This window comes from Lissotriton helveticus, chromosome 3_1 (assembly GCF_964261635.1).
Source record: "Lissotriton helveticus chromosome 3_1, aLisHel1.1, whole genome shotgun sequence".
Classification (NCBI taxonomy): domain Eukaryota; kingdom Metazoa; phylum Chordata; class Amphibia; order Caudata; family Salamandridae; genus Lissotriton; species Lissotriton helveticus.
In genome coordinates this window covers 354,561,200-354,585,666 of record NC_136061.1, presented here as the reverse complement: position 1 = coordinate 354,585,666, position 24,467 = coordinate 354,561,200, and the positions used below count along the sequence as shown (strand labels likewise).

The 24,467-nt window shown below is 47.9% G+C and overlaps 1 protein-coding gene across 1 annotated transcript in view; it reads left to right on the top strand.

Annotated features, from left to right (window-relative positions):
• BLMH (bleomycin hydrolase) overlaps nt 1–24,467 on the top strand; it is a 672,774-nt gene that overhangs the window by 231,454 nt on the left and 416,853 nt on the right. The window contains exon 6 of the mRNA XM_078680032.1: nt 7,794–7,886. Coding sequence (XP_078536158.1) covers nt 7,794–7,886 — 93 coding nt within the window. The remainder of the gene's footprint in view (nt 1–7,793; nt 7,887–24,467) is intronic.

Below are 24,467 nucleotides of genomic sequence, written 5' to 3'. Positions count from 1 at the left end.
GCCCGCCCAACTGCACTCCAACCCAAACAGCCTCAGAAGGATGAAAGGAAGGCCCCCTGCATGCGTCCACACCCTTCATGCAAGGTCTCTCCTGCAAGCACACCCCCCAGCTGCTCCCGCGCACCGCCGACCGCCACTCTCTACTGCCAGCCCCAGGCGGAACCGTAACCTAACCCACCCCGTGGGTACAGTGTGGGAGCGCGCTCGGTTATGCATAGGCATGTCGCATAGAGCCCACAAGAGAGCGTGTTGCTCCGCCCTGTTGCTTGCACAGGTCATGTGGGGTAGTTGCGCTCTGCCAAGGTATAGTCAATGGATGAATGTGTCTTCTTGTGTACACACTTTGAGCTATCACGGATTCAGGCACGTATAGCGCTTGGCAGATGGGGAGGCGAGGCACATGCAGCCCGGTGTCCAGATGAGGTGAAATGCGCATGGGACGGTTTGCCTCACACTTCACAGTTCAGTTAAGTTTTGGGTCTGTGTTTTGCACCCAGTACTTATGGTCCGGCTGTCTCCAGTTTAACCAGTCAGCGCTTCTCTTCATAAAGCGCTACACCCAAGTGGAGTGGGTGTTGAGTTATACTTTGGTATGTGATGATACGCTTTATTATATTCTGCCATTTGTATGTTATGTGTTGTCATGCGATGCGCTGTATGCCATGGTGCACATCATGCTGTGCTCTGGCATGTTCTATGTTTTGCTTTGCTATTGGATGCTATATGCAATCATATGTTTGTTATATATTAGTGTGTGCTATGCTCCGCTGCCCTGTGTTATGTTGTTCTGCGCTACGCTGTATGTTATGGTGTTTATCATGCTGTCATCTGGTATAGTCTATGCCATGATTTGCTATGTTAATCTATATGTTATGAAATGTTTTGGTATATAGTATACTGTGCAGGGGACAAAATCATAAGCCAATTGCGTTTACGAGGCATGAGGGCACAAGGTCATGAAGAGGGGTCGGGGCTTTGGGCTGAGATCTGACCCCCAACATCCCTCCCTCCCCCCACAAAACAAAAGCTTCTGAAGCTACCACTAATGCCCTTGTGAGTATGAAAAAAAAAATAAATGAAACGCGGCATCTCCCACCCTCCAGATATGAGCTGCCAACCCACACCTGCACTTTGAGAGACAGCATTGTGTGTGTGAGAGACAGCATTGTGTGTGTGAGACAGCATTGTGTGTGAGACAGCATTGTGTGTGAGACAGCATTGTGTGTGTGAGAGACAGCAGTGTGTGAGACAGCAGTGTGTGTGAGAGACAGCAGTGTGAGAGACAGCAGTGTGTGAGAGACAGCATTGTGTGTAAGAAATACAGCAGTGTGTGTGAGAGAGACAGCAGTGTGAGAGAGACAGCAGTGTGTGAGAGAGAGACAGCAGTGTGAGAGAGACAGCAGTGTGTGAGAGACCGCATTGTGTGTAAGAAATACAGCAGTGTGTGAGAGAGACAGCAGTGTGAGAGAGACAGCAGTGTGAGAGAGACAGCATTGTGTGTAAGAAATACAGCAGTGTGTGAGAAACAGCAGTGTGTGAGAGAGACAACAGTGTGAGAGAGACAGCAGTGTGTGAGACAGCAGTGTGTGAGACAGCATTGTGTGTAAGAAATACAGCAGTGTGTGTGAGAGAGACAGCAGTGTGTGAGACAGCATATCTGTCTTTTACGGAGAGACAGCAGTGTGAGAGAGACAGCAGTGTGAGAGACATTTTATTTAGGTTTTGTTTTTTGAAAACATAAATAAAACGCGTTATTTACAATGTCAATGGCTCAAACTCGTGTAAATACGCGACCTATTACGAGATTAAGCTATTGCCATTGTAAATGACAATGCCATTTATTTATCTGTTTTCAAAACCAACACATAAATAAAAATGTTGTCATTTACAATGCCAATAGCTCTAACTTTTGCAAAGGCGAGACCATTGCATAGTAAATGCTTGTTTTAAATGCTGTGGCAGGTGCAAAGATGTCGTTTTTTCTGAACACGTTATTTTATAAATTAAAAAGGCACAGCACCTCATAGTGGTCCTGGGTCTCAGTATGATGAATGAACAAATTATTGAGAGTATACATATCGGGCGCACCGATTAGTCATACATGCTTACATTTGAGAGCGACCCAGGTAGAAGTTCAGTGACCAACAAATATTATTTTCTCTCTTAATAGCAAATGAAGTGGTGGGAGATTTTATTTTCGGCTTACAAAGCAGCAACCAAAAGCGCACTAAGACAGTAAATGAAGAAACAAGACAAGAGAAATAACATTACAATAGATCAGACACGTTCTGATATATATATATATATCTCTATATCTATATATCCATGTCATCCGCGTGGGCTGAAACGCATGCTGTACCAGGAAATCAGTGGTAGAGTTTGATTAAACAGTTTGCTAAGGAGTGGCTCTCTGTATATAGTGCAGAGATATGGTGGTAGAGGGACATCCCTGTCTTGTGCCATGTTTTATGGAAATGCGAGATACGTTGAGGCGGTTTATACAAATGGTTGTTTGTGGGTTATAATTAAGGCTCCCAGATCTCACTTTTTCCTGATATTTATAAATAAATACAGACCAAAACCAATGTTTCCTATCTGAATTTATTTTTAAAAGTGGGGAAATACACAATATTAGGCTTCTTGCGACAACTCTCCATGCTGTCTTTCATGAATTTCAGGTCAGCAGCTGAGCAGAAAGAAAGAACGGGGAGTTACAGAACAGGATGAGATTTCCTTATATGCAGGCATATGCCAACTTGTATTTGTAGTGTATGCCCATATTTACCAGTGGTTGTTATGTTTTATTATATTTTGCTGTTTAATTTGCCACTACATGGCGGCATAAAAGTATATGTGCATGTCAATCAGTTAAATAAGAGTGGAAATAAAATAGTTTACGACTTCATTCATGTTCAAAACACAAATTAAATATGGACAAATACCAATTAAATGGCCAAACAACAAACATGGATAAATACAGATGGAAATGTAAAAACAAAATGGCACGAAAATGGTAACCCTAGTACAGTAATTGGAGGGAGTTAGATGGAGGTGGCTAAAATATGCTACTTTTTTGTCTAAAAGAATCCTGAGTCTTCAGCATAAATCAGTCCCTGATTGAACTTCTGTCTCACCATTGAGAAAGTTAGCTTACACTGTGTCTCGGTTTGTTCACAGATATGGATAATTAAACTATTTTGGAAAATGACATCGTGGGCCATTCAAAGTACCTTAATTCTATAGTATTTTAACTTTTCAGGAAATGCACACCTGTTGGTCCTGAACTAAACAGTCTTTAGTTACATCTCGGGGTAACACAGACTCTGCTCATTATATCTCAAAGATGTATAAAATTAGTGTACTTAAGTGAAGGAACACATAATGTTGGAACGTATTGTCTTTACTGTTGTGTAAATATTTCCTCATAAGCGTGCCTAAATATTATTTTAGCAAAGTGTGATAAAGACCAAAATATCTCTAAGTCAGATCTAAAGAAAATAAATGGTGCAGAAGAATTCAGTACTGATTAAATCAATGTATTATTACTCTGTAATGATTATTTAAATATTCTGACTTATTTAGGTCTGGTGTGTTTGCAAATCTAACTGACACTGTCTGGTGTGACTAAAACATTCACGTTCTAATGCAGTATTTATATACAAAAATTCACTCTTTTATGGGCAAGTTATTCCACCCAAAGTAACAGTCCATATTGTACCACTGATCCCCTGTTAGGAACAACAGAGGACTGAGTTCCCTGCGTACAAGGGTGTATTGTGGTCACAAAGCATGTGATTTGCAAATACACAGGGTTTGCGCCAGTGAAGCACCTTTTTTTAAATGTATAAAAGCCCTTTTGCGAGTAGTAAAAGTATTTTCGGGTTGCAGAAGTGCTTTTGAAGTACCGTACAAATTGCAAATGGGAGCAGGCGTAATAGAGGAATCCCTGTGCAATTTGAAACTTGCAATAGAATGGATTAATGGTTTGTGAAAGCCCTTGCAAACCTTGACCAGTTACTGCCCCCTTAGTTGAATTGGTAACTTGTTCGTAATAGGGAAGTTGTCCCTATTAAGCAGATATCCCTGTGGAAGCCTTGTTGGTAGTCTTGTGGGTTGGGTGAGGAAGGGATAGCAAGCTGTATTGTGCCTGCTGCTGGCCCAATGCGTTCACACAGAGGAATGCTTTTTTCTGGAAAAAAGTCACTGCACCTGTTCTTTTAATGCACATAGACTGCTTTTGTACTGCAGATGAAATGATGGAGGTCTGGTCGCTTGTAAAGCACTGTCCCTGAATTCACAGCCAGTTACTGGGTCATAATATTCCTAATTAATACTGAATAGGTTGGGCTATTTTTTGACACTCTCCGAATGTACAAGTTGTGATTTGACCTATTGGAACATATTGCATTCCCATTTAGGTGACCTGCTTCTCTCAAAGAATGTGAGTGCAGGATATAGGAGCATTAAAGTCAAGAAATAAAGCAAATATGATTACCAAACTGTTTTAGTCTAAAGCCCTTTAAAATCCACATTGTCATGCTGAGTATTATTCCACAATGACAAAACTCCTTTAAGGGGAAAGGAGTTATGAAGTTTTAAAGAAAATGTTAGAAATGGCCATAATAAATTATGAGAAACCTGAAAGTCAGTGTGTTATCCTATGGTGCAGAGTTGATAGTGCAGGGAGTCTGATCAATTCTAGCAGTTTGTTCTGCTCAACTGTTTTACCTTTTGGACCTTATCCAAGCTCAGAATCTTTCAGCTGGGCCGAAGTTGGTTGCTGCAATAGAATAGGTTCCTTAAGGTCACACTGTAGCCTTAAGCTTCGTGCTCAAACATTGGAAACAAAAAAGACCTGCAAAAACGTGGCCAAAGAGGTTGCACTTTTTCAAGTTATCGTGGAACTTTGATCTAGTTCCACAAAGGTGTTAAAATGTATAAGAACCATCAATACCAAAAATAAACCACATAACTGGATTAATCTATTTTAATTTTGTGGAAATCTTTTTGGCTTTCCAGCCACAGATTCCAGTGAGAAGCAGGTTTCTCAATTACTGTGTAAGACCGTAACAAAATGTTCAGTTCCCACTTAGCCTGTCTGGGTTTTGCCTGAGGCCCTGCTCAATAAGTCCTCTTCTTTCTTCTCGAATCTGGAGAAAGTTCGGGTTCAGCAGTGGCTTCTGCATCAATTCATTAACACCTTTTCTTCAAGTGGCTTAACAGCAGGTCATTTCCCAGACCATGAGAATTGTTTCAATGGCTGGAGAAACAAGTGGAAACAGGATTTCCTCAGCTCAGTTGTTCCCTTGTTGGCACAAGTAAAGGCTCATGTCTTCTTAAGTTCCAGCATCATTGTCATTTCTGGGGTTTGAAAGCTCTAATTTATAGTTGTAACGCAGCAGTGACTGATGGTGACTCTAAACCTATTGCTATAAAACTCTCAGGCTGCCCCACCAATATTTTGCATCACTATTTGCATTTCCTGGCAGAAGCTATCCGCTGAGGCACAATTCCTGGGTTTTCCAGGATGGTATATTCTGGTACATTCACCTGCTTGGGCTCTCCAAACCCCACTTTGGGCCGGCCTCTTTTGATAAGTTGATGAATTTTGCCTGTCAGTTAGGAGCCCCCTCGTGCTGGTCATCAGTATATTATCCCATGTTCCCCACCCCCTGCCTGAAGTGGGGTAGAATAAAATCTCTGAGAACGTTCCCTGTTGTGTCCTTCTTTTGGCTTGTAAGTGGAAACAGAAGGGCATGCATACCTTACTGTGGTTTAGCTGCCAAAACCTTCCTTTGCCTCCAAACAACTTGTTGTTTAACACTCTGTTATGTGGTTCTTGTCCGTGTTGTTTGTTTTGGTCTTGTTGGTAGAATGTCCACATCAGTGGCCAATGAGCGAAATTGGATTCCCACGCCACACTGCGCTAATACACAATTTATCGTCTTGAATTGAAAACACTCTGGCCGTGTTTCTACATGCTACAGCCTGGGATCTTCTAACCTAAGACATACAGTCGGTCACTTGAGCCATAGTAGGCCTATTCACTACTATTCGCCCTATACTGGACACAACACCGTTGCTTTTACCTTTGCATGGCGTACACAGTGCTTTTCATTGCCCTGAAGAAGCCCATGTTTGGGCGAAACGCATTGGCTGTGTATACTGATGCTAGTTGAGTACATTTGAAATAAAGAAACAAAGACTACAATCAACGACTTTTTGTTTATCAACCTGTATAAATTAGAACATTGTGCATGCTGATTTTGCCTTTCATCTTTCTCTGTTTTCAAGTTCTGTGGTTTGGTTGGCACTGGTGTTCATCCAGTGGGTCAGGGCCTCCCTCTTTGCCGCTTTGATCTGTCAATGGTAGTCGTTGAGGGCTACTTTGAAGGTGGCTCAGTTGGTTTGGTTCCTGCTGGTGCGCTATCTTCTTTCAAGTTGTTTGCACCTGCATTTTGACATGCTGAGTTCCGGGGTGTACCAGCTGGCTTGATTGGATGGTTTGTGTGTTTTGGCTGGTTTGGTGGGGGGTGACTTTGTCTGTGGCACTGGTGATCCAGTTGTTGAAGTTCTGTACTGCGTGGTCCAAGTTGTTGGTGTCCTTTGGCGGTGAGGTGCTGAGGGCGTGAGTCAATAACACCTCAAAAATAACAACCTCCTCCTGGTCCCATTCCAGCTAGGATTCAGACCTAACTAAAGCACTGAGGGTGCCCTCAGGATTCCCACCTTTTCAAGGACCCAGGTTGTACTGCATTCCTCATCCTTCACAGCCTCTCCGTAGCATTCAATAGTCTTGCACCTGATCCTCATCCAACATAGCCACAAGTCAGGAATTCTCAGAGCAGCTCTTTAGTGGCTCATCTCTTTCCTCTCAGGCCTCTCCCAAGAGGCCAGCCTACCCCCTTTACACATCCAAACCCTCCACTCTGATCGGCACCATCCCCCGCGACCTTCTGTCAGCCCAGTGCTCTTTAACATCTACATGACACCGCTTGCCAACGACTTCCAAACACATCTTCTCAACATGCTCTCTGATACCTACTACACACAGCTCATCCTCTCCCTCGCCTAGGGAACTTGCTGTTCCCAAGCAAAGTTAAACAACACTATGTATGAAGTCGCTTGCTGAATAATGTCACACTGCATGAAGCTCTGCTCGGATAAGACAGCAGTGGTGCTCTTCTGAAGAGACACACACACTGTTCCTCGACTTGGTGCGCATCGTAACTGAGATTTCACTCCACCAACCTTCTTCTCTCCTCCATGTCACTTATCCGAAGAGCCACAGCTGGTGGCTGTACCTTCTCATTGCTCGCTCCTAAGCCTGGCACTAACTCCCCTTTTCACATTAGAGTAGACAGCGCAGTCCTAAAATTCTAGTAGAAACTGAAAGCATGGCTCTTTCAAAAGGCCTCAGCCTGGGCTCCTCCCCTTCTCAAAAGCACCAGGATGTGCACCTGGGTGATATGTGCGCTCTGCAAATATACATAAGATAGCACGTAATATAACTGTGTTTTCAGACCTTCTCGAGTTACCAGGAAGCATATTTTTTATCTCAAATGCTCCAGAACATTGCTATGTCTTGCACATTTCATGTTTGGGACTGAAGTGCGCAAGTTACTACGATGAGTAATCTTAACTTTTTTCTTTAGTATTTGAAATGCTTTAATTCGTTTTATCATGTGATCTGGGTTATGTTTTAAATTGTGAACCTTTTATCGCATAGCAATGTAAACGTTTAGGATAACATGTCTTTATCTATTGTTTTTGTCATTTTTTTTTTTTGCAAGATGAGAGAGTACTGTTTACGACTGAGAAACATGATTTGCAGTGACTCGACTAAGGCTGAACTCTCGGAGGCGGTGGACACCATGATCGAGGAGGTGAGATCTATTAACCATTTTACGATCCCGTTGGGATACACTATGATGCTGGTAGCGAAATCCATATATTTAATTGCCTACTATGCATGTCTGAGCAGCTGCAGTGAAAGTAAATATGCCCACATTTCTGAAAATGAATAGTCTGTGATGTAGGCCCACTGACGCAGTACATCAGAGCCCACAGAACAATCTGATTTCTAGATTTTGGAACAATGCTGAAGGTGTTCTTGTTGCTGCCCACAAATTGTCAGTACATTAAGGGCATATCAAGTATTTTATATTTATATCACTACTGCATGAGTGATGGAGCAGCTAGGCACTTACACTATTTTACTGACAGAACATGGGAATGTGGTTGGCATGTCTTTCTGTACGCAGTTGGCCCAGGCTTCACCTTCAACTGAGTAGCTGTGTGAGGAGGAGGCCTAATTGGCGTGTATGTGTGTGGTATTTCAGTTGCGAGGACCTAGCCAAAAGGCTGCAGAGCACTGTACGGTTTTAAAAAACAGCTTAATGTCAACAAGTGTTATGAGACGTAGGTGGTTTGTGAACTGTTAATGCATTGTGATATGATTTCCTTTAAAGAAGTGTGCCTTCAACCCCTTCCTAAATTAGAGAAATCAATCAATCAGTCCATTTGTAAAGCACACCACTTACCAGTGAGGGTGTCAAGGCGCTGGGGGTTGGGAATGCTGCTACTGCTCAAAGTCAGGCCTTGAGTCTTCTGAAGGTCAGCAGATCTTGAGTCTGCCATAGGTGGATGGGGAGGCTGTTCGAGGTCTTGGCGGTGAGTAAGAGAACGATCTGCTGCTGGAGGTCACTCTTTGGATGCGGGGGACTGTGGTGAGGTTGGCGGAGCGGAGCTGGCGGGTGGGGGTGTGTTAGCTGAGTCTGTTAAGGTACGCTGGTCCGATGTTGTGGAGTGCCTTGTGGGTGAGGAGCTTGAAGGTTATCCTCTTGTTGACTGGGAGCCAGTGCAGGTCTCTCAGGTGGGGTGTGATGTGGCTGCTGCGGGGGATGTCGAGAATCAGGCGTGCAGAGGCGTTCTGGATGTGTTGCAGCCGTTTCGGTAGTTTGGCCGAGGCTCCTGCGTTTAGGGTGTTTCCGTTGTCCAATCTGCTGCTGACGAGGGCCTGGGTGACCGTTCTTCTCGTTTCGGTGGTGATCCACTTGTAGATCCTGTGGAGCATGCTGAGGGTGCCTCAGCAGGAGGAAGAGACTGCGTTGACCTGCTTAGTCATGGAGAGGGTGGAGTTGAGGATGACCACTAGGTTGCTTGCGTGGTCGGTGGGTGTTGGGGCTGCTCCCAGTGCAGTCGGCCACCAGGAGTCGTCCCAGGCCGAGGGGGTGGATCCGAGGATGAGGACCTCAGTCTTGTCTGAGTTCAGCTTCAGTCGGCTGTTCCTCATACATGCGGTGACTACCTTCATTCCTTCGTGGAGTTTGGTTTTGGCAGTGTGGGGTTCTTTGGAGAGGGAGAGGATCAGCTGGGTGTCATCGGCATAGAAGATGACGTTGAGGTTGTGCAGTCGGGCGACGTGGGCGAGTGGTGCCATGTAGATGTTGAACAGCGTTGGGCTGAGGTATGAGCAGTGTTAGGGAGGTCATGATGGGCACCAGGATGATGTTCTTGATCGTGGGTGCATAGATGACAAAAGCCTACTGCTTCTTTTTTTGTGTTTTTTTGCACTTCTTGGTCTTGCAGTCTTATGGTGGCTTTGTAATGGATGCAGCTGATTTAGAAGATGGTGCGGGCAGCAATAGAGCGCCCTGCCTCTGTGGCAACCCACCTGTACCCTGGAACACTATGTTCTCTCTGTGTCCTGCCTCAAGAAGCTACTTGTACAGCGAGGGGATCGCTTATGCATGGCGTGACCACTCCGACTTGCAGGTTGACACCCGAATCTTGGGCTTTTGGGCAGTGGCATTCTTTACCGTGCTTCATTTGTGCTTCAGCGAAATGCACATGGCATCCAGTTTTTCTAGTCTTTATTACGTAGCTGTATTTCAGAATGCGTAATTTCAACAGGTGAAGATGTGTGACCCTGTTGACTGAGCACTTCTATGTGAAGTTTGGTGAACCAGCTCGAAGTTGTGCTCTTCTTTCGAAGGTTAATGAATGGGATTATGCGCCCGATTTTTCGTGAAGCAGCGAATATTCAGCGATCTGCGCCGGCTCGCTTTCTGCGAGTCCCGGTTTCTTAGTTTTTACTAAATTTAGTCCCCCTGTCTCGCACTTATTTTTATCCACAGACAGCAGATCACTCCAAAAACAATAAAAATAACACATAAAAGGTACTGCGTTTTCAGGAAAACATCAGTTTCCAATTCTTCCTTATTTTTTTGTAATCCATAAAGCCATTTATTGGTTTTTGAATACTGAAACCACCAGAGGGCGGTATTGGACCGCACATGGACTACGATCTAAAAATACATATTCTAGAATACATAGATAACCATAGACTGTATGAGCTCCTCGTGCCTAAAACCTGGAAATTCGAGAGCTCTGGAGCTTTGTGCTTCACTTCTACTTGCCCCACAGTGTTGGGGACATCAACATATGAATATCGGCTTAGTGTGTGCCAAGGAACTTTGACGCATAGTATGAAACCCCCTTCCATTTCGATCTGCTTCTTTAATGCATATTTTGGCGTTGGCGTCGTATTTGTTTTTTACGATTGCTTTTATTTCTATCTTGCTAAGCGTTAGCTCTTGAGCCGCAGATTTGGTTTAAGCCTACTTTACCAGTTTGGGCTCCAAGAGACCCTTGTCCTAATCCAACATTTCTGTTCGAGCGAAATTGTGTGATCTTGTGGAAAATCGCCTGACACTATTGCCTCCGTTATCTCAACTGCCAGTGATTGAAAGCTTTAGAAAACGGGATGTCAGACAGACGTCTAGCTAAAACCTGTACTGCGTCCACCCCCGTGCTCCTCTTGCCCTTTCCCCCGTCCCCATAGTCGGCAGGTGCACGGTGCTATCTATACCCGAGGGCTTGGGAACGAGACTCGGAGCATCAGTGTTTCTGCCTCACACATCCCCGTTGCAACGCTGGCCAGCCTTGGGCCAGTCATTCAGGCTCGGGTCCCAGTTCTGTACTAAAAAGGAAGGTGATAGAAATAAATGTAGTTTAGTTGGCACAAGATGACATCCGCTATTCATACAACAGGATTGCCACTTGGTACATTGGAAATAAGGACATTCATTTAAGCTAACGGCAGCACTTCTACAATTATGCATTTTCCTTTGTTGATACTTAACATTATTGGGTTTTAACAAGGTGAAAAACCATCAGACACAATGGATCATGACTTCATTTCTATACATGTTAGCATTTACAGTGTAAATATCCCATACCTCAGACCAGTGCACATTTCTTTTGTGTATTAGCCCAACAAGCCCAGCCATTTGACCCATTCTCTCCTATGCTTAGTTGGGCATCCCTGGATCTCGTATACCGGTTTTCTTTTCTGGCACCCCCTTCCAGTCCCTTGCGCCGCTGGCAAATCATGGGCGGGTCAGGGGTTTCCCCCTGACCACAATGTCTCTTTTGGCCAACCATGATGGCCGTGCCCAAGAAGGGCTTGTCTGCTCTCGTTCCTCCCATGTCCTCCATCACTCCCAGGAGCAAGGTTTTGGGCGCAAGGTGGACCTCCCAGCCCAGAACCCTGGTCAACTCTTCGACCACCTGTGTCCAGTATTTCGCTATGACCATGTCATGAGGTACGTCTGCGGTTGTGCCTGTGTATTGTGGGCAGCTGGGGCTCTGTAGGTATCCTGCCGGGTGAAGCCTAGCAAGAGTGAGATATGCACAGTGAAGGTAGTAGAACTGGATCAACCTCAATCTTGCTGAGATAGTGATCACTCATGGGCCATAAGGGCGTCCTGCCAATCCTCATCCTCCAGGGGACCCTACCATCCCTTCCTACCTGGACCATAACTGGTCTAATGTATTGGGTGAGTTATTAACCAGTGACCGGTAAATCTGAGAAGCACCCTCTCTCCCCAGAGTTCCCATGAGGAGCATGGCTTCTAAGGGGCTGAATTCTGGGTGTGTGATACCCTTGGGGATGAGCGGTGTAATGGTGTGTCAGACCTGTATAAATATAAAATTGAGTGGCATTGAAGGACTATAGACCCTGTAGATTTTGAAAGCTAAGGCTACATCCCCGATCTGGAAAATGCCAATAAGGTGCCACTTTTGGAACCCTTCAAGGGCCCCCACGTCTTCTATCCATGTACCCAGCACAATGTTGTCTGGAGAGTTCAGTTTGGTGTCCCATTGAGTGTACTGCAATGCTGACCGCCAAGCTAGGAGGACAGTTCTAATTACAGACGGAATAGTATGAGGGATTGGTGACCCGTCGAGCATTGCTTGAATCGGTGAGAACCCAGGTCCTCTAGCTCTAGTTGGTAGGCCGGGTCCGTCCATCCCCAGAGAACCAGTCGTTGATTACCAGGTGTTGCATCGTGACATAGTACAGGAAGAGGTTTGTCGTCCCATTCCGCCGTCATACGGAGTCTTCTGACAGTGGGTCAGCACCACCCTTGGTCTAGAGCTTCCTCAGAGGAAATATGTCATTAGTTTGTCTAAGGAGCGAAACCACTGGTGCAGGAGGTGAATTGGGAGGTTCTGCAGCATGTAGTGGAAGTGTTAAGGGACCAGGTCAATTCCGGATGGATCGCTACCCAGATCTCTAGGTATCGGAAACCGGAGCATCTAATAGGAATGTTTGATTGCCAGTCAATACATTCCCTTGAGTTGTGAAGGTGACCGATTTGGCCAGGTTAAGCCTCAGACCCGACTCCTCCCCAAAAAATTCTATGAGCCTAAGACATTGGGGCCCAGTACGGGCCGGATCCGTTATAAACAAGAGGACATTGTCAGCCTATAGGACGGTATGCTCTTGTTAGAGGTGTTCCAACGCCAGCCCTGGCGAAGAGTGGAGGGGAGGTTCAGGGGGCAACCCTGCCTCGTCCCCCACCAAATCAGACAGTCCTGCGAGAGGAGCCCATTGATTAATACCCGGGCTGATGTATTAGAGTATAGTACTCGTACCAGCCCCCTGAAGTATGGGTCTATGCCTGCCTGAACCAGCACACCCCTCCCCTCCCCCAAGTACCGCCAATCCACCGTATCAAAAACGTTCTCAAAGTATATCAAGAGGAGGTCTCGAAACGGTGGCAGGAGGTGTTGTTGTGCCAATGCCACATGTAGGCGCCTTTGGTAGTGCCTCGTACTGCGCGCCAGGGTATGAATCCACATTGATCGGGATGTATTAAGGCATTGAGTACATGTTGAGGTGGATGTCGAGGATCGTGGCATAGATTTTAACTTCTGCGTTAATAAGGGAGATCGGTTGGTAGTCCGAACAGGAACTGGAGAGTGAACTCGCTTTGGGTGTGACCATGATCGTGGCCATATTGATGTCTCGTGAGAAACCTCCTTGTTCTATTGCTTCCCTATAAAAGGTCTATAGGTGTGGTGTCAGGATCTCACTAAATGCTGAGAACTCTGCCAGATAACCGCCAGGTCCCGGGGTTTTACCATGAGCTGTTGCAGATATAGCTTGATCTATTTCCTCTCGAGTGATGGGTTGACCCATTATCTGGGTGTCGATCTCCAACAGCCGCAGGAGCTGGGCGCTTCGCAAGAAGGCAGAGACGCCTCCTGCGTCTGGGGCGGGGTGTTGCAGTAGAGGCGTTTGTAGTACATCCCAAATGTCTGGGCTGTTGCCTCTGATTTCTGCTGGGTACACCCGTTAGCGTCCACATTCTCAGTAATTTTCCGATTAGCTATGGGGTGGAATGCCAGCCAATATAAGAGCTTACACTTTTTATCCTCCATCCGTACACCCGAGCCATGGGAAATCTCCACATCTGCTTGGTCGATTCTAGGTAGACATGGCGAATTTCCTTGCATATGAGCTCCAGTTGGCGAGACTCGATGTCTCCATTTGTTACACCCAAGGCGTGCTGTAGGCGGAGCGTGCTGGTTTCTAGGTGTGTGTTGTTCCTCTTGGGGTCAGTGCCTCGCTTTGACGTATCCCTTGGCAAAGCCTCTGATAGTGGCTTTACCAGCCACCCTTAATGTACCGGGTGATTCCACTGTGCCCTCGTTACGTTGGAAGTATTGTCTAAGTTCTTCTGTCAGGGCTGTATGCGATCTTTGTGTTGGAGGAACCAGGCGTTAATCTGCCTGATAGGACGGAGTGTGTCAGTGGGTCCACCCATGCTGAGGAGTAGAGGCAAGTGGTTGGAGATTCCCCCCCATTAGCCCCCCCCCCCCGACGAGTGTTTGGACGTTTGTCACCAGGCGGCAATCGGGGCGGGCATAAACACCATATCAATGCAGGAGGGGTGTGGTGGACTGCAGATGTGTGAGTGTATTGGTGGAGCTGGGGATTCTATATTCTCCAGACATCAGGGCTCAAGCTGGGAGGCCCAGTCCGAGAGACGCCAGGCCCCTGAGCGCCTACCATGGGAAGGGATCTTTGGTAGGGTCCATGACTGCATTGATGTCTCTCCTGATCACTGTCAGTCCCTGGGGAACAGATGTCAGCAAGGTTGTGAGGTCCCGGAAGGATGTCTCTAGGAGTGCTGGGGGCATATAGACCTAATCCGATTTAGGGTGTGTCCACCCATCTTCCCTATGAGGGCTAAGAAGCGTCCTTGGGGATCTAGAATGTCCCAGGTAACTGTGAAAGGAAGAGAGCGGCAAAGGAGAATAGCTACTCCCCTGGATCATCGGGTGAACCCCGCATGGTAAACCCCATCATATCCCTGCCGGGCTAGGAATGATAAGTGATTGCCTAGCAGGTGGGTTTCTTGCAGCATGAGGATCCTTGGGGGCTGAGCGTTCCACAAACGTCAGGACCGCGGAGCATTTCACCCTATCCACTGACGTTTCAGGAGAGGACGCGCAAAGACTCCAGGTCAGTGTATGATGGTGTCATTGGTGGTGCTGCTATGAGGACCGTGACTGCTGGGTCATGGTGCTCGTGGGTCTGTTTGCATAGAACTGTAAGTGGAGAGCATGGACTCTTCGCTGTTGTTCGGTCAACAAATAAGGAATATGGGCCATGTGTGTCTAGTGTAGTAACGAACTGAACAGTATTTAGAAACATGACAAAGGTTTTCTGAACAATCCCCCGATCATCTCCGCTCCCCAAACTTCTTCCCCTGAAGCATCTGTCGCCCTAATAACAGATCGAACAGGTGCACCCATTATGGTTGGAGGATGAGATGGTGGACCAATCCATGTTGTAGGATTTAAGGAGTCTTAGGAGTTTAGAATAATAATGTTCCTTAAGGCTGTCATAGGGCATTGAATATGTCTGAGAGTCCTGCCCTATATCGCTGGACTGCCGGAGAGGTCTGTGTCTCCGGATTCATTTAGTGGTGGGATCGGGGACCCCCTCCAAGACTTCTCTCTGCCGGTCTCGAGTTCCTGCAACAGTCCGTGCTGTCTTCTTTTAGCAGAGGATGCTTATGTTCCCTGTCAGTCCCGGTGATACTGATGGCTTTCGTCAAGTGTTACGACCCCTCTGAGACCGAGTGCGCCTCTGCGACTTCAGTATTTTACTCCACTTGTTCTCTGTGTTACCTCTTGTCGGTGACATGGCGGTCATGCTCTGTAATCCTGGGTCGTTCTTCAGTGGCCCAGGTCAAGGCCACTTCGGGTTGTCAAAAAAGTGATTTATTGTTGAGGATTACCTTGAGGCGGGCAGGGAACAGGAGTTGGTAGGATAGGTTAAGAGCCCTTATTTTTTGTTTGACCGCAGTAAAAGATCACCTCTATGTCTGCACTTCTTTCGTATAGTTTGGGAAGATCTTCACTCTGTTCCCTTTGCAGGAGAGGTGGGGGTGAGAGCACACCTCTTGGAAAATGGCATCTCCTTGAAATTGAGGACCCGTGCCATGATCGCTCTGTGTGGGGCCCAAGTTGGCGGTTTGGGCGCCAGGGCAGGGTGGACTCATTCCACCACGAACCATGCGGAGAGTCGCTCTGGGGCATCCGTCTTATTCCAGTTCTCTATGAATGGGGCAGCCTAGACAGGTTACATACTTTCCAGGATGCCCACACAACGAAGATTGTTCCTACTAGAACAATTCTCAGCATTTTCCACTCTTCTGTGGAGCACAGCCGTGTGGGACAATAGTCGCAATACAGGAGTCTTCACTGTCACCATTTCGTCCTCGATGGTGAAAAGTCGAACTCTGCCTCGGAAATCCTGGCTTTCACATTATGGAGGTCCTGTCGTATGAGCGCTTCTGAAATTTTGCCTCCACCTTTGCTTTGTAGGCTGATATTGGTGGGTGAGATGGTTGGCAGCGTGTTGATTTGGAAGTGGGTGATGGAGAGGTTGGTACATGTGAGCAGCAAGGTGGAGTTGTATTTGATGAGGTTGCTGGTGGTGAATATGGTGTCCAGTTTGTGTCTTGCGGTGTGTTAATCCTGTGACAAGCTGGGTGAGTCCCATGTTGCCCAGGCTTTCGAAGAGTGCTGTGGAGCAGGGGGCAGTTCTGTCTTCCAGGTGGAAGTTGAGGTCGAGGAGTATGTAGTCTCTGGTGTCGATGGTCAGTGTTGAGACTGGTGAAGATGGCTCACGGTCAGCAGGCAAGAGATTTGTTCATTGTGAAGTTTCCAGAGATTTGCAGCTTGATGTGCAGATGGTCCATGAATGTGGTGACCTTCTCTGTGGATGTTGAGCACCTGATGCATTCCATGTAACGATTGCGAGTCCCTCTACTGGCTTGTGGGTGTGGTCATGTCATCCTTTTTGGGATTTATTTTTCAGCAAGACTTAAACAGTACCCAAAAAAACACTGAAATGTAATAGATAATAGCTATAACTTGTCCCGCCATAGAGCTCGTATATCATTAGTGATGTTATATGCAGTGTATCCCCACATCGTGCAAGTTACATTAATGTCAGTTAACACCTTCCATGCTCAGGACGGCTCCTGGCCGTCATGAGTCACCTCAACTCCTCCCCTAGAGGAGTCCTAGCCCGCACCTCAGTGTGAGGAGGGAACCCATATGATGAAGCATGTCACCTCTTGGTGAGTGAGGGTTCTTATCCTGAGGGATATCTCCCCCTATAGGTCTCCACAGAACACTCACCATTCAGTATATTTCCATGTTCGAGGCATGTGGGCTGCTGAATTCATATCTATAGCATAGATCGCCGCCTAGTGTTGGGTCTGGATGATTGCACATTGTTGTCCTGGAAGAGTCTTCGAAGTATCACGAGATAGGTGGCTCCTCCCCTGGACTACAGTGCGCATGGGCATCGACTCCATCCCCAGATTGTTTTTTTCCGCCATTGGGTTCGGATGTACTTTCGTTCTCTCAGTTCGGAATCAACATAATTCTTGAGGCCAAAAGGCCCTTTTCTCTCTTTATCGTCGGTATTGTTTGCGTTCGGTGCCCGGTTCTGTTCGGACTCGCCTTCCGAGTTCAACATCCAGCGAGTCGCGTAACTCTTTGGAGCTCGAGGCCCGGTCAACGCAGCAAGACCCTCGACGACGCGACATGGAACGGAGCCCGTTCAAGAAGTGACCCGTGTGCGGATCGAAGTACCCACACATCGACGTCCACCCGGTGTGCAACAAGTGCCTGTCGCCGGACCACGATGAAGGCAACTGTATGGCTTGTTCCAGGTTTCGTTCGAAGAAAACGATTCGGCTTCGGCGCGTGGCGCGCATGGAGGCCCGGCAGTCGGCCCCAGCACCAGTGGACATCTTCGATAGCGAGGAAGCAGACGAACACGACGTTCAGCTGCAGATTTCACCTCCAGCGGAAGAAGTCGACTACGACTATCAAGTGGATGTCGAAGGCCTACCCGTAGAATAAGTCGTCGACTAGGTAGGAGACGACGATGAGGCCTATGGGGCCATGGAAGATAGCTCAGAGGACGAGCTATGCCCCGTTCGAACACTTACAAAGGCTCAGGTCGAGGGATTGCCTATCGGCCTTACCCAAGACCTTCTACCAAAATCCACGGCCCCGCCTCCCGGCCCGGCTACGGACACTTTGACGGAGCCGCCATTGAAGAAATCGAAATCGAAACCGAAAGTGAAACCTTCGGTGTCCGCACAACCTTAAGTGGTTCAGGCACAATCGAAACCTTCTGATCCACCGTCGACACCCTCGTCCTCCGAGGTGTCGGACAGCCCAAGCCAAAGAAGCCTGTCGACCCGGCAAAGTCGGTGAAATCCGTCCAGCCGAAGCAGACTAAAGGCGTCGAGCTGAAGCCCAAAAAGGCCGTCCAGACCCCGTCAAGCAAGGGTGTCGAGCCGAAGTCCGGATTGGGCGTCGAGCCGGAGCCGAGCAAGGGCGCGGCACCAAAGGCCGCAAAGGGCGTCGAGCCGAAGACCGGCAAGGGCATCGAGCCAAAGGTTGGTGCCCCTAAAGCGGTTGCCCAGGACACCAACACGGGCAAGCCTGGAACCGACCAGCCAAAGTCGTCGACCATCGAGTCTTCCCACGTTGCTGGACCGAGGTCGTCGGTCGTATCGGCGAAACCGTCCGCTTCATTCACGAAGCAGGTCTCGGACTCCCACAAGCGTATCAGGGACAAGGCCTCGGCGGACGACACCAAAACGCCTTCCGCACCGAAGCAGTCGGTCCCCACCTCCAAGTCATCGACGCCACTCCTCTTCACGTTGCCGCCGAAGGTGGCACCGAAGGCCTTCGCACCACGGGCGGCGCCCGAAGCGAAAACGCACAGTGCTGTGGGGTCGACGCCTACTCTCCCGGCTGGGGGCTTGCCGCATCGACCACCATTACTAGAGGAACAGTCGGAACGTTTCATCGATGCCGACACTGGGAAGCTTACGCTTTACAAGCGAAAAATTACGGCAACGACGCCTTTGGAGTCGTATACCATTCCTTTGAAGCGCAAAAGGCCTGCTTCTTATACACCGGTCTTGGTCGAACCATTGACTCCTCGGACTCAAAGAGTTGCCACGCCCTCGCCAACTTATTCCGATGCCGAGGATGCTGGGGATCAAGATGAGGAATACAGCTTCCCGGCCCACACTGATCCTGATGCACAACAGGACGCCTGGGTGGACACAGGTGACCAGGGGGATCAGCAACCCACCCTCGACCCTCACATATACAATATCAAAACGTCTCCCACTGAGGATTCTGCGGCATTCAATGCCTTGATTGAAAGGGCGGCTAAGAACCACGACGTTGAACTCCATGCTGACCCTGTGGAGGTGGACTTCCTCTTTGACACTTTTTCAGCAGCTGAAAAGACTGTGAAAACCCTCCCAATCCTGAAAGGGGTCCTCAAACATGCTGCGGACATTTTCAAAGAGCCCACACGGGCAAGGGTGGTCAACCCTAGAATTGAAAAGAAATACCGACCGGCACCTGGCGATCCCACTTACATCAAGGGCCAGTTGCCATTGGACTCTCTGGTCGTTTCTAATGCCCGCAAGAGGGCGAATTCGCAAACCACTGGTGAAGCTCCTCCCTGGACAAAGAGTCCAAAGTGCTAGAAGCATCGGGAAAAAGAGTAGCAGCTCAGGCGGCCAATATATGGCGTATCTCTAACACGCAGGCGCTCTTGGCACGCTACGACAGGGCACACTACGACACACTAGAGACCCTGTTGCAACATCTCCCAGACCAATATAAGGAGGCTGCGGAGATGCTTATGCAGGAAGGGAAGCTCATCTCCAACGCTTCAATAAAGTGTGCACTGGACGTTGCCGATACTGCAGCCAGGGCAATTAACACCAGTGTGATGTTAAGACGACAGGCATGGCTCAGAATCTCTGGATTTAAGCCTGAGATCCAAACTACCATCCTCAACCAGCCAGTTAACCCTGACAGATTATTTGGTCCTGAGGTGGATACCACCTTGGAAAAAATAAAAAAGGATACCGAGACTGCCAAGTCCATGGGAGCTCTCCAATCCCAACAGTTTCGGGGGAGCACTTTTCGTCGCTCAGGCAATAGGGGTGTTTCCAGAGGCCAGATGTCCCAGCAATCACAATTCAATAAAGGTGGGGCGCAATCCTCTTACCCCAAACAAAATAGAGGAGGTTATCGGGGCAACAATGCCAAGGGCAGAGGCAAGGGCAACAACAACTCCCGTTCCTCCACCTCGAACAAGCAGTGACGCCCTGTCACTGCCCCCCGACCATTCCACACCTGTCGGGGGGAGACTCCAGCGGTTCCTGCCAGTCTGGAAAAACATCACCACAGACAGGTGGGTCAGGAAACTTATCCAGTACGGCTATTGTTTGGAGCTCACATCCACTCCACCCAACATACCACCAAAACACCGTCCTATGTCCACAGAGCATTTGCACTTATTGCAGCAGGAGGTTCTCGTCATGCTGCAAAAGGGCGCTATAGAGCTCGTGCCAGTGGAGGAGGAAGGCACAGGGGTGTACTCCCTGTACTTCTTAATCCCAAAGGAGGACGGGTCCCTCAGGCCTATTCTAGACCTCAGGCCCCTAAACCAGTACATTCTCTCAGAACACTTCCACATGCTGACGCTGCAACAGGTTCTTCCGCTCCTCAATCAGGGAGACTTCCTCGCAACCTTGGACCTCAAGGATGCTTACTTCCACATTCCACTCCATCCATCACACAAGAAATACCTCAGATTCACCATTCAAAATCGGCATTATCAATTCAAGGTCCTTCCTTTCGGAGTGACCACGGCCCCCAGAGTGTTCACCAAATGTCTAGCGACAGTGGCGGCGCACCTCAGGAGACAACACATCCATGTCTACCCTTATCTGGACGACTGGCTGGTTCAGGCAAAGTCGGCCTAGCAGTGCGCCGCCGACATGTCCCACACCATTCACCTTCTTCACAGTGTGGGGTTCTCCCTGAACTATCCAAAGTCGCACCTTCAGCCAGCCCATGTGCGGCAATATCTAGGTGCAACGATCAATACTCTGGCAGCCACGGCTCAGCCAACTTCAGCACGGATCAACAACATCCAGTCGCTAATCCAACAGTTCCAACCGCAACACTCGCTTCCTGCCAGAGTGTTCATGCAGTTAATAGGCATGATGTCCTCCTGCATTTTCATAGTCCCGCACGCGAGTTTACATATGGGTCCGCTCCAGGAATGCTTAGCGCATCAGTGGAATCAGGCTCAGGGACAGTTGAAAGACCTAGTGTTGGTCACCGGTCGGGCATACAACTCTCTGCATTGGTGGAATCCACGCAACCTTTGCAAGGGCCGACCGTTCCAAGAGCCTGTCCCACAGATCATCCTGACGGCGGACGCGTCTCTCCAGGGATGGAGAGCTCATGTACTCCACTACACAGTGCAGGGACTATGGACAATACAACAAAAGAAGATGCACATCAACTACCTAGAACTGATGGCAATCTTCATGGCACTAAAATCATTCAAAGTACATCTGTGCAACAAGGTCGTGTTGATCCGAACGGACAACATGACAGCCATGTACTACATCCAGAAGCACTCTCCACAGTTGTCTCATCTGGCTCAGAGCATGTGGAAGTGGGCCATTCAAAGGAACATCTTCCTCATGGCGGAACACCTCCCAGGCACGGACAATCAGATGGCGGACCTGCTCAGCAGGTACAGCCACCAGATGCACGAGTGGGAGATACATCCATCAGTACTCCGCCCGTACTTCCAGAAGTGGGGTCATCCACAGATAGACCTGTTCGCCACAAGAGAAAACGCAAAATGCCAAAGCCTTGCCGCCAGGTTCCCTCACCCACAGTCGCAAGGCAATGCGATATGGATGAACTGGTCAGGCAGATTTGCGTACGCTTTTCCCCCGGCACCTCTCATACCGCTGGTGGCAAGAAAGCTAAAGCAACACTCGATGACTCTCATCCTGGTTGCTCCAATGTGGGCACGCCAGCCATGGTACAGCACGTTTCTGGAACTCTCCGTGGTACCGCATCAAAGGCTACACCTCACGCCCAAGCTTTTGACGCAGAGCCATGGCGACATTCAGCATCCAGATCCGCAACAGCTCATCCTGGCGATCTGGCTCCTGAAGTCTTAGAGTTTGGCTACCTTGACTTGCCTCCTGAATGCATGGATATCATACAGGAGGCGAGAAAGCCCACCACCAGAGCCTGCTATGCAGCAAAATGGAAGCGGTTTGTCATTTACTGTGCAACACACAACATCAACCCGCTAGACGCATCCACTCCCAACATCATCTGCTATTTGTTACATCTTTACAAATGCAATCTAGCATACGCTTCCATCAGGATACACTTATCTGCCATAGCGGCTTATCTCCAGAACAGGCAGCATCTCTCCGTCTTCAGAGTGCCTGCCATTAAAGCCTTCCTAGAAGGCCTGAAGCAGGTCATCCCTCCCAGGACCCCGCCAGCTCCTGTATGGAACCTCAATGTGGTCCTCACCAGGTTGATGGGCCCACCCTTTGAGCCTCTACATTCCTGTGAGATTCAGTTCTTGACATGGAAAGTGGCTTTTCTCATTGCCATTACGTCTCTGCAACGTGTTAGTGAGCTACAGGCGCTCAGTGTACAGGAGCCATTCATTCAAATTCACTCCAACAGGGTGGTGCTGCGCACTAACCCTAAATTTCTTCCTAAAGTGGTTTCGCAGTTCCATGTCAATCAGACCATTGAACTGCCCGCATTCTTTCAAAACCCAGAAACAGTTGCCGAACGAATGCTCCACACGCTTGATGTCAAACGAGCCTTGATGTACTACATCGATAGGACCAAAGACTTTAGGAAAACACAACAACTCTTTGTTGCCTTCTCAGCCCAGCACAAAGGCAACCCCATTTCCAAGACAGGTATAGCCAGGTGGATCGTTAAGTGCATTCAGATGTGCTATCACAAGGCTAAGCGCACTTTAACGGTCCCTCCAAGAGCCCACTCCACCCGAAAGTTGGGGGCCTCTATGGCTTTCCTTGGTAATATCCCTTTGGAAGATATTTGTAGAGCAGCCACATGGTCTACACCACACACATTTACTAAACACTACTGTGTAGATGTGCACTCCAAGCAGCTGTAGGGCAGGCTGTTCTTAAAACGCTTTTTCAAACTTCTGCAGCTGGCACAGGCGGCCGCCGTTAATAGAGGGACTGCTATGTATTCTATGCTATAGATATGAATTCAGCAGCCCACATGCCTCGAACTGTATATGCTACTTACCAGTATGCATCTGTTCTTGGCATGTAGGGCTGCTGACATTCATATCGCCCGCCCTCCTCCCCTGCGCCTGTAGCGGCTGCAGACTTTTTAACACTTACTCTTAGCATGGCCATCGCTTACACTATTACACTCCATCTTTGCCACAATGGCTAAAAACAATCTGGGGATGGAGTCGATGCCCATGCGCACTGTAGTCCAGGGGAGGAGCCACCTATCTCGTGATACTTCAAAGACTCTTTCATGACAACAATGTGCAATCATCCGGACCCAACACTAGGCGGCGATCTATGCTACAGATATGAATGTCAGCAGCCCTACATGCCAAGAACAGATGCATACTGGTAAGTAGCATACATTTTCCCCTTTCACAAAGTCTTAGCCAGTCGTACTCTATTGGGAATTATAATTCTTGAAGGGATTAGTACTTCCTGGCTCTGACATATCCCATCTGATCCCAAGTGTGTTGATAGTATATGATGAAATACATATTTCACAGGCAGCTGCGAAATCTTTTCCAGATTTATGGGTTTTTATACCAATTGCAGAACAGTTGCAGCTTATTTTTCTTCAAAGGAGTTTGAGTCACAAGACCTGTTGTGACTCCTCCCTTCTTCCGGAATGCATCTGTACAACGGCTCCACCTCAGATTGTTTTCTTCCACCATTGGGTTCCGATGTTCGGGACAGTGCTCTGAATTCGAAGTATTAAATAGCATTGGGATATCTTGGTTAACTTCTGGTTCTGCAGCTGCCTTTTTTTCGTCTCGGACACAAAGTTATCTTGCATCGAAGACCTTGGATTCTTTCCTTTTTTTTTAATAGAATCCCCTAAGGCATCCTGCAACATCCAAATATCGACTTTGCATTTCTCCATTGATGCCTCCCAAGGTTACTCGCGAGACCTCTGCTTAGGAGCGAACTCCTTCCCAGTTTTGGTCAAAGTGCAGTTTCATGTACGTCTGGTCTGATGACCACAACAACTGTAATCTCTGCCTCTTCCAGAAAGAGTCTGACTGAGATCGAGCCTCCCTTTCCATTGTAAGAAAACCTTCAGACGTAGGAGGGAGAGACTACCACATGCAGCATAAAGGGCTCTCTGATACGCTTGATATCTTCGGAGTTGAACATATTCACAGAGAACGGAAAAGGAAGAGGGTGGCTCTTCTCACATCATCATGGACTAATTCTAAAAAAAATACTGCATGTTTCGGCAGGTCCTCGACTCTGACCATGGAATAGGTTTATCTCCTCCTAACTCTTTCACATACTCACATTGCAAGTAATCACCCCTTTGCAAGAACAAGGGGCCTTCATGTCAGCGTTAGGTCTGAAAGAGGAGTTTTTTCACATCCCTGTACATGTAGTGCACCTTCTGTACCTTTGCTTCACCATAAATTCAAAACTCTACCAAGTCAAGGT